Below are 10,917 nucleotides of genomic sequence, written 5' to 3' on the forward strand. Positions count from 1 at the left end.
GACCCTAACAGGTGTAAACACCTGGATACATTTCCTGTTCAGGTGGATCAACTGTGCCCATCGGTGGCGTCTCTCTCGAGTGGCTCGTGCCTGCAGAGTGACTGGTGGCTCCAGATGTGAATCACTGTCACCTCCATCTGGCCCAGCTAAACTTGAGTTTTAATCCAAGGAAACACATCTGATCGCCTGATCCAGGACTGATCCACTTCTGTAATGAAATGGGATGTGCACACGTGGAATCTCAGTGAAACAGTAACATGAGGGGAAAGAGCCAGAGGGAGAGATGTGGAGAATTATTTTTAAGCAGTGAGTTGTTGTGATCTGGAAAGCACTGTCTGAAAGGATGGTGGGAACAGATTTAATAACTTTGAGGGAAATGGGTATATACATGAAAATGAAATACATTTGTAAGGTTATTGGTAAAGAGCAGGGGTGTGGGACCAGATGGATAGTTCTTATAAAAAAACCCAGCACAGGGCACATGGGTTGAATGGCCTCCTTCTGTGCTTTATGAATCTACAGTGAGTTAAAGAGCTTCTGAATATCATTTCATTCAGATTCAAATATTCTCCAACCACTTTGAAAATTGACCATTAAAGGACACATCTAACATACAACATTGACAGGCAGGAAAAGACCAGCTTCTCCATAAGGCCTGTCCCAAAACCCACTGCAGCAAATGGAGACGTGTCTGTGGGTGACACTGGATTCAGTGATGTTCACTCCCTCTCACTCTCACATTTCCATTTCTCTGTCCAATGGTTGCTTTGAAAATCCCCTCACGATGACTTGATTGCTTTGAATATTGTTTCAGCTTCATCTTTCCTGGCAAATAACAAACTTGTCCAGATTATGAAAAGCCACTTCAGCAAAAGTAACAAATTATCATTAAATTCAAATCAGAGCGTTAAACAATGAGGCATTTTCACATTTGAAGAAGGTCAAGGAACCCAAAAGCAGTGACATCATCAAGACAAATCTCCCAAACCTGCCTGTATTCCAAAGCTCTGATTGGCTCTGGGTCTCACTCCCTCCCCCACAAACCCTCTTCTTTGTTAATTGGTGCCTGGATTCATGGGAGTTCCTGACTGGCTATCGGGAATTGTCAATGATCATTGGTGATGTCATTCCCTGTTTGAATGCAGGATGTCCCAGTTGTATAAATACAAGAGCTTGTGTTAGAGGGGATCAGTTTTTGAACTTTCTAGGTTATACTGAGCAGTAATATTGAAGATGGTTTCCCAAGTGTGTCAGAACTACCACAAGGACTGTGAAGATGCTGTTAACAAGCAGATCAACCTGGAGCTCTATTCCTCCTATGTTTACCTCTCCATGGTGAGTTTTGTATTTCTTTTCACTGCATTCTGAAAAGTTTCAGTTTCTCTAGTTCAGTGAAGTGACTTTATAAACTGTTCATCTTGATGTTTTTTTTCCCTGGGTGAAAGAATCTTTGAGCAGTGTGTGATACAGGGTGATGTGGAGTGAATGGACTGCTCCTTGTAGTAGCTGCTCTCCATTGAGAGGTTTAATAGATGAAACTAGGTCAGCTGCTGCCTGAGTTTGTAACTGATGAGCACAAACCTGGTCAAGTGGTTGTTAACATTGGACCAAGTTCAGTTTCAATGGGGGGGTGAAGGTAGTTGGGAAATGTAAGCAAATCCCCACTTGTTTTCCTGCCTCTTTAGTTGGAAGTGAAGCCCTGAGGCTCCTGGTGTTCAGGGTGTCAGGAACTCTTAAACTAATCAGTGTAAAACCAGAATGAATGATTTTTCTTAGTTCCACTTTTGTGAATGGGTTCTTCAATTGTTTAGTGTCTTTCAATCCCTCAAGATATCCCTGGTATTTTATGGCCAATGAATTGTTTTTGAGATGCAGCAACCAATTTGTGTGCAGTGAGCTTCTACTGACCACCAGCTCTCCTGTGTGGGGAGGTAATGATCAAATTGTCTGTTTGTCATTTTGTTCAGGGATAAATGTTCTCCAGCACACGGGAAAGAACCTCCCTTGGAAACAGTCAGAAATGTTTATCCCCCTGGGAGAAAATGGAGCCTTAGTTTAACATTTTACCAGCATGATGGGAAGAATATTATACATCAAACTTAACTCCGTATGAGTGGCCCAGATTTTCTGTTCTCTGGATGTTTGGAGACTAGATGCAAATCTCAATGCAAGGAATCTGGGGAAAATGTTCATGATTGGTGCATCTGGGCCATAAACCCAAATTTTTTGTTTTTGATGGGGCTTTGTTCTTTTTATAGAGAATCTGTCCATTTTCAGGATTAGTGAAAATGAATTGAAAAGCAGTGGTTACCAGAATTTTTATTTGAGAAAATTGAAGTTCATCAAGATGGGAGGTGGAGAATAATTGACTTTGAATTTTATATTTAAAATCTAGGTCCAGTATTGAAATTGTTTCTTTCCACAGTCCTTTTACTTTGACCGGGATGATGTTGCCCTGCGTCACTTTGCTGAGTTCTTCAAGGAGCAGTCACATGAGGAACGGGAACACGCTGAGAAACTGATGGAATTCCAGAATAAACGTGGAGGCTGGATCATCCTGAAGGACGTCAAGGTTTGATTTAATGGATATCTGCATCCCTTTTAACTCCATGGTTTAATGCAGCAATTTGATGTTCTGTGGCTCATTATCTCCTGGTGTCATGGACCTCTGGTTGCTTTAGTTGGTTTTCCTGCGCTTGCTAGTGTATTTTGTTTATTCCATTGTAAATGAACTGCCTGCCTTTCCTCTTTTAGAAACCAGAGCGGGATGATTGGGGTAATGGTCTAGAGGCAATGCAGAGAGCTCTGCAGATGGAGAAGAATGTGAACCAGACTCTGCTGGATCTGCACAAGCTCTCCTCTGGGCACACTGACCCTCATGTAAGTTCTGTACACTTTAGGTAAATTACAATGGGTGGAATGTTCTTGTCCCTCAGGGTCTCTACACCTAACTGATTTTTTTTTGTATTGGTGTCTTAGGGTTTTTTCAGGTGATAGGGTGGGGGCAGAGAATTCTAGGATCTAAATCACTTCATTAATTCCTTTGATCTGTGTCTATTGCATCACTTGACTCTGCCTCAAAATGATTGAAATCCCAACTCTTGAGGAAATTTGGTGAATATTTGGTGCTGTTGGATGTAACTAGTTTCCCTCCTTTCAGCTGTGTGACTTCCTGGAGACTCACTACTTGGATGAGCAAGTGAAGATGATCAAGAAGCTTGGAGATCACATCACCAACCTGAAGAGACTGGGAGCCCCTGAGAAAGGCATGGGAACATACCTGTTTGACAAGCTCACCCTGGGGGAGAGTGACTGAACTGACTGCAGGCAACAATCTTATTGTAGTCATATAATATGGACCTGCTAGTTCCCAGTAGTTCAAGGAACTGTTCAGATGTGGGCTTCATTGTGAAACCTAACCCTAAATAAATAAAATATGGACTGCATTTTGGCTTATTGTGATTTGTTTAAATGGCTGCTTGTTTTCAGATTAATGCAGTTTGCCTTTTTACAACAGTGGTTGAATTGCAAATGAGTGAAATGTTGGCAGTCTCTCCAATTTGGGATAAGCCTATTGGAACTGAATAGAAATGCTCTCTTGCATTGATCTAGTGCCTTTGTACAACCAAATTTGCGACTTCACAGAATCACAGTGCAGGAGAGGCCCTTCGGCCCATCGAGTCTGCACCAACACATGAGAAACACCTGACCTACCTACCTAATCCCATTTACCAGCACTTGGCCCATAGACTTGAATGTTATGATGTGCCAAGTGTTCATCCAGTCACTTTTTTGAAAGGATGCGAGGCAACCCGCCTCCACCACCCTCCCAGGCAGCGCATTCCAGTGTCAGCACCCTCCTGGGTTTTAAAAAAAAAAAAAAAAGTTTTTCCTCACATCAACTCCTCACCCACCACTGCCCCTCACCTTGAGCTTTATGCCAACTTGTGACTGACCCTTCAACTAAGGGGAACAGCTGCTCCCTGTCCATGCCCCTCATAATCTTGTACACCTCGATCAGGTCGCCCCTCAGTCTTCTCTGCTCCAATGAAAACAACCCAAGTCTGTACTTGAGCCAGATCAATGGTAGATTCTAAGGGGTATCTTGTTTGGGAGGGAAATCTCAAATCTGACCCTAGGTGGCTGAATAATGAGCAGTTTGTCACTGGTGATGAATATTCTTCTGTGTTTTTTTTTGTATTAAGAACCACTCTCAATCCTTCAAACCTGTTCTATACCGACTGTTGCAAAATGTAGGAAATCTTTATCCGTCCATTTGATGTTCCAAACATTTCAGTCCAGGAGTCAAATCCATTTTTTGCTCTGAATACATAGATGAGTTGAAGCTTTATATCCATGGAATTACTAGAAATACACTGGGGGAGCTCACTCCCTTAACCACATACTCCGGAGCTGCTCCTTTCAGTATTCTGGTGAGCTTTGTGAACAAAAGTAGGAAATAACAGCCATGCAAACCTGGCTTCTGGGAGCTCTGAGCTCCTGGTACTAAATGGAATTATAACCTGGTCATTGAGCAATACTGATGTACCATCTTTAACTTGAGGGAGGGGAAGTGGTGATCTTCCTTGTTGGAAGGTGATTGAAATTGGTTCTGAAATCTCTTGAGATTCCCAACTGAATCTAAAATTAGGTTAGACTTTGAAGGGAGAGCAAAAGTTGTCAAACTATAGTTGAGCAAAATCTAATCCTTTGGCTCAGCAAGGAATGAATGTAGTAAATTAAAATCAGAAGGTAATACCAAGCATGTTAAATGTTTCACTTAACACACCCTGTTCCATCAAATTCAATACCAGCAGCACCTCCATAAATGTCTTTCTTTTTTACTTTTAGTCCCAGTGAACATTTCATGGCCAATAGGAATCATCCTTTCCAAATCCTACTGCATCTCCATTGATCTCCTTCATCCTCCATGATTGAAGCTTTGTTGCTATGACTGCATTTATCCAATGTTTAACAGTTAATCTTAGGAACCTGGGTGAGGACAATGTAACTAGAGTCTTCAGTTATTAGAATGTTTATCATGTTAATGTCTTTGCATCTGTCAAGTTTTCACATTCCACAAATGGTAAAGGATGATTCTCGGCATTGTGAGCTTTTCATACCCATCACCATCCCCACTCCCTACAAGGTTGTGATACTGAATTCAAAGTTTCCTGTGGAAAAAATAAATCAATAGTTTCCTCAGAATCAGTAGCCACAGATCTACATCAAAGTGTCTGTTGGCCATTGAGTGACCATGTGATGTCCATCAGTTCAGACAAAGCCTTTTGTGGCCACAGGACATTCACTGTATCTCAGATCCTTGTTGACCCTAACAGGTGTAAACACCTGGATACATTTCCTGTTCAGGTGGATCAACTGTGCCCATCGGTGGCATCTCTCTTGAGTGGCTCGTGCCTGCAGAGTGACTGGTGGCTCCAGATGTGAATCACTGTCACCTCCATCTGGCCCAGCTAAACTTGAGTTTTAATCCAAGGAAACACATCTCATCGCCTGATCCAGGACTGATCCACTTCTGTAATGAAACCAAATGTGAACAGGAGATCTCAGTGAAACAAAAACACGAGGGGAAAGAGCCAGAGGGAGAGATGTGGAGAATTATTTTTAAGCAGTGAGTTGTTGTGATCTGGAAAGCACTGTCTGAAAGGATGGTGGGAACAGATTTAATAAGTTTGAGGAGGGTATATACATGAAAATGAAATACATTTGTAGGGTTATTGGTAAAGAGCGGGGGTGTGGAACCAGATGGATAGTTCGTATAAAAAAACCCAGCACAGGGCACATGGGTTGAATGGCCTCATTCTGTGCTTTATGAATCTACAGTGAGTTAAAGAGCTTCTAAATATCATTCCAATCAGATTCAAATACTCTTCAGCCACATTGAAAGTTGACCATTATAGGACACATCTAACATACAACATTGACCGGCAGGAAAAGACCAGCTTCTCCATAAGGCCTGTCCCAAAACCCACTGCAGCAACTGGAGACGTGTCTATGGGTGACACTGGATTCAGTGATGTTCACTCCATCTCACTGTCACATTTCCATTTCTCTGTCCAATGGTTGCTTTGAAAATTCCCTCATGACGACTTGATTGCTTTGAATATTGTATCAGCTTCACCTTTCCTGGGAAATAACAAACTTGTCCAGATTATGAAAAGCCACTTCAGCAAAAGTGACAAATTATCATTAAATTCAAATCAGAGTGTTAAACAATGAGGCATTTTCACATTTGAAGAAGGTCAAGGAACCCAAAAGCAGTGACATCATCAAGACAAATCTCCCAAACCTGCCTGTATTCCAAAGCTCTGATTGGCTCTGGGTCTCACTCCCTCCCCCACAAACCCTCTCCTTTGTTAATTGGTGTCTGGATTCATGGGAGGTTCCTGACTGGCTATCGGGAATTGTCAATCATCATTGGTGATGCCATTCCCTGCTTAAATGCAGAATATCCCAGCAGTATAAATAGAAAAGCCTGGGTTGGAACAGGTTAGTTCTAGAACTTTCTAGGTGATAGTGAACGGTAATAGTTAAAGATGGTTTCCCAAGTGTGTCTGAACTATCACAAGGACTGTGAGGATGCTGATAACAAGCAGATCAACCTGGAGCTCTATTACTCCTATGTTTACCTCTCCATGGTGAGTTTTGTATTTCTTTTCACTGCATTCTGAAAAGTTTGAATCTCTCTAGTTCAGTGAAGTGACTTTATAAACTGTTCATCTTGACTTTTTTTCCCTGGGTGAAAGTATCATTGAGCAGTGAGTGTTTCCAGTGTGTAATACAGGGTGATGTGGAGTCAATGGACTGCTCCTTGTAGTAGCTGCTCTCCATTGAGAGGTTTAATAGATGAAACTAGGTCAGCTGCTGCCTGAGTTTGTAACTGATGAGCACAAACCTGGTCAAGTGGTTGTTAACATTAGACCAAGTTCAGTTTCAATGGGGGGTGAAGGTTGTTGGGAAATGTAAGCAAATCCCCACTTGTTTTCTTGCCTCTTTAGTTGGAAGTGAAGCCCTGAGGCTCCTGGTGTTCAGGGTGTCAGGAACTCTTAAACTAATCAGTGTAAAACCAGGATGAATGATTTTTCTTAGTTCCACTTTTGTGAGTGGGATCTTCAATTGTTTAGTGTCTTTCAATCCCTCAAGATTTCCCAAGTGTTTTATGGTCAATGAATTGTTTTTGAGATGCAGCAACCAATTTGTGTGCAGTGAGCTTCTACTGACAGCCAGCTCTCCTGCATGGGGAGGTAATGATCAAATTGTCTGTTTGTTATTTTGTTCAGGGATAAATGTCCTCCAGCACACTGGAAAGAACCTCCCTTGGAAACAGTGAGAAATGTTTACCCTGCTGGGAGCAGATGGAGCCTTAGTTTAACATTTTTATCAGCATGATGGGAAGAATGTTACACATCAAACTAAACTTGCACAATATGGGAGGCCTAGATTTTCTGCTCTCTGGATGTTTGGAAACTGGATGCAAGTCTCAATGCAAGAACTCTGGGAATAGCCTGGGAATTGCCAACTTCTGATGGGAAATTCCCTGGGGCCTCAGTGAGATGGAACCACTAACTCCTGAGCTACGGTTAGTCTTCAGGTGGTTCTGATTCAGCTACTGGATAGTCACCCAGCTAATTTTAATCTGGAAGAAATACAGGTCTAATTCCCGGGTAACTATGACAGCCCACTAAATAGCTGGAACCTTTAAATACCATACTTCCTGAAATGGATGGTAAATGAGTATTTTTCTGATCCAGGTCCAAAATAGGGTTTCTCTCCCTGATTGGTAGACCTGAGCCATAATCCCAAATTTTTCTTTGGATCTTTTTGGCTTTTGAAGCTGTTTATGTTTGGGATTGTGGTTACCAAATAACTATCTAGATTGAGGTGGGAGTTTAATTTCTGAACTCTAAATGTAAAATTCTTTCTGCAGTCCTTTTTACTTTGACCGGGATGATGTTGCCCTGCGTCACTTTGCTGAGTTCTTCAAGGAGCAGTCGCATGAGGAACGGGAACACGCTGAGAAACTGATGAAATTCCAGAATTAAATGTGGAGGCCGGATCATCCTGGAGGACATCAAGGTTGGATTTAATGGATATCTGCATCCCTCTTGATAACTCCATGGTTTAATGCAGCAATTTGATGTTCTGTGGCTCATTGTTTCCTGGTGACAGACCTCTGGTTGCTTTAGTTGGTTTTGTTGCACTTTCTCGTGTGTTTTGTTTAATCCACTGGAAATGAACTGCCTGCCTTTCCCCTTTCAGAAACCAGAGCAGGATGAGTGGGGCAATGGTCTGCAGGCAATGCAGAGAGCTCTGCAGGTAATGCAGAGAGCTCTGCAGGTGGAGAAGAATGTGAACCAGAGTCTACTGGATCTGCACAAGCTCTCCTCTGGGAACACTGACCCTCATGTAAGTTCCTGATGTCTTAGTAAGATTCTGGGTTTAGTTCAAAAGGACAGTGAAGTTTCACTAAGATCTCCATGCTGATCTTCATTAGGGTATCTGTTCTGGGCTCTGTAGGGGATTTAGATGGGGTGGGTGGTGAGAGGGCAGGGAGGTGAGCCCACTGAGTACTGGGAAGTAATGTGATCTAGGAATCTATGCTTAATTTTTATTGGAAAATTGGAATTAGTAGATCACAGAAGGAAATTTGCATCACTAGACAGTCCTCCAGTACAAAAAGATTACAATTCTTTTCTACAGGAGAAACATCAATGTTAATTGAGTATCTGCAGCTGGGTGTACCTTTTTGTCTTTCAGCTTTGTGACTTCCTGGAGACTCACTACTTGGATGAGCAAGTGAAGATGATCAAGAAGCTTGGAGATCACATCACCAACCTGAAGAGACTGGGAGCCCCTGAGAATGGCATGGGAGAGTACCTGTTTGACAAGCTCACCCTGGGGGAGAGTGGCTGAAGTGAATTTACTGTAGGGATCCAGTTTGTGTTTAGTACCATATTTGTATAATTGACCTTTGGACCTGGGCCTAACAGCTTGTGAAGTTGTACAAAGATCTCTTGAGACCTGGGCTCACTTCTGAAATGTACTAAAATAAAACGCAGTTTGTATTGAAGAGTTTATCTCTGTTTTCAGGTTAATGTGTCTAACTTTTTGCCAGTTAAGGTACTGGATTGTGAACTGCTTTATCACAGGCCCCTGCAGTTAGTCTGTCAACATGTAATTCAGTCTAATTCATTGTTTGGAGTAATCTTTAATTCTTTTGTGCATTTCAATATGTTGTAACCATTTATTGCAATATAATAGAATGCATTTGTTGTAGAACCAGATTTGATACTTGAGCCATTTAGGGAAATGGGCGACCAAACTCTTAATCAGCAGTAGGTTTCTAAAGAGTGTTAAAGACCCTTCTATCCCAGCAATACCCTCAGATACAATCCCAGTGAAGAATTACCACTATTGTTATGGCACAGCCGATAGTAAATCCTGAGTTCTTCAAATCCCAAAGGGAAACACCTGCTGCAATTTGTATAAATGTCAATGTGTGCCTTGAATTTATTAGTAATAAGACCACCAAGCCTCCTAGGTGTTTACAAAACTCGATTAAACATTTACTAATAAGAGAAATGATTTTAAATACACAAAGATCTACAATTTACTATGATAACTTCTAAATCCCCTAGTTAATCTAACTCCCAGTTACACTTTTGTTAAGGCAATAGTAAGACAGCCTTTATGGCAAGGTAACACAATACCCTGAGCCAGTTGAATTCAAAGTGTGTTTTCTTAACTTCAGTTATTTGAAAACAGCAACTTGAGACTTAGATGGTGACCATTTTTTTCCCAAACTTTTTAAAAAATGCCTACACTTACGCACAGCCTTTGTTCCTTTTATACATATTTTCCCCTTTGTATGCAAGTTCCCATTGTTTCACTGTCTTTAGACTTTATCTTCCTGTAATTAAAAACCTCCCCAGTAAGTTTTACCAGTAATCTTTTGAGGGGGGGAAAAAAATAAACAGTTTCTAAACTTCACCTGGCTAGGTGACACATTTCACCCCTCCTTTGCAAGCAATTTAGTCTAGTTTATTTAAGACTGCAAATGTCTTTTTACTAATGGTCTAAACTTACCCCATGTTTACATCAAAGCTTTCAGACCAGCTGTCTTTAATCCAATTAAGTCTTTCACATACCCCCTCCTGCTATTTTACTATAAGTTCTACTAACATTTAGAATTATATCTTCCCCACACTATCTTAACACCAAAGCTGATTCCTTTGGCTGACCCAGTTGTAAACCGTTTTCTTCTGGTGGATTTCTGAGCATTTGCTCGATGCTTTTTTTTTTTCAAGCTGGTATCTCTCTCTCTGACAAACCCAAAACCACACTCAACTCACTCTTACTTCAAATGCAGAGCAAACACGAGTTTCCTAAACTCAGTTTCCCCCAGCCGTCTTACAGTATTTCTTTGCTGAGAGCTTAGAATTCCTGTTTTCACTCTACCATATACACACTCAACAACTTTTCTGCCTTTCTCTGTGTCCCTGCGTCACCGGACCCTTGTCACTAGGCAACAGCACCATTCTTTTCTACCTTGTTTTTCCCAAATCACTAAACCCCAACTCCCTTTTTAGCCAATCTCTCTGTTTTGAGGGGTGTCAAACTGCATTAAAAATGCATGTATACAAACAAACCCAGAAAGCTTGATGTTTTTTTTGCTAGGAAACCCTCCGGACTGTCTGGCATGGAGATTTCAGAAAATTGAAATAAAACTATTTATTCCACCTTTCTTGACACAAAAGTATAAATGCTAATTAGACCTGGTTATACATCATTCTGAACAATACCCATCACCATTCCTGTTTCTTGTAGGTTGTGAGATGGAGTTCAAAGATTTTCCTGTGAAAAGGATCAATCAATATTCCCTCAGAACCAGTATCC

The 10,917-nt window shown here is 41.4% G+C and overlaps 2 protein-coding genes and 1 pseudogene across 2 annotated transcripts in view; 2 read left to right on the forward strand and 1 right to left on the reverse strand.

The window, feature by feature from the left end:
- Positions 1-10,917, reverse strand: part of LOC144669408 (ferritin, higher subunit-like) — a 37,736-nt gene that overhangs the window by 12,060 nt on the left and 14,759 nt on the right. The window lies entirely within an intron of this gene.
- On the forward strand, positions 1,234-3,316 carry LOC144669399 (ferritin, higher subunit-like). Its single transcript, XM_078531806.1, has 4 exons — positions 1,234-1,335; positions 2,426-2,572; positions 2,755-2,880; positions 3,161-3,316. The coding sequence occupies exons 1-4, from the start codon at positions 1,234-1,236 to the stop codon at positions 3,314-3,316; spliced, it is 531 nt and encodes a 176-aa protein (XP_078387932.1).
- On the forward strand, positions 6,558-8,934 carry LOC144669315 (ferritin, higher subunit-like; annotated as a pseudogene).

Source organism: Cetorhinus maximus, chromosome 29 (assembly GCF_964194155.1).
Source record: "Cetorhinus maximus chromosome 29, sCetMax3.hap1.1, whole genome shotgun sequence".
NCBI classification, from domain to species: domain Eukaryota; kingdom Metazoa; phylum Chordata; class Chondrichthyes; order Lamniformes; family Cetorhinidae; genus Cetorhinus; species Cetorhinus maximus.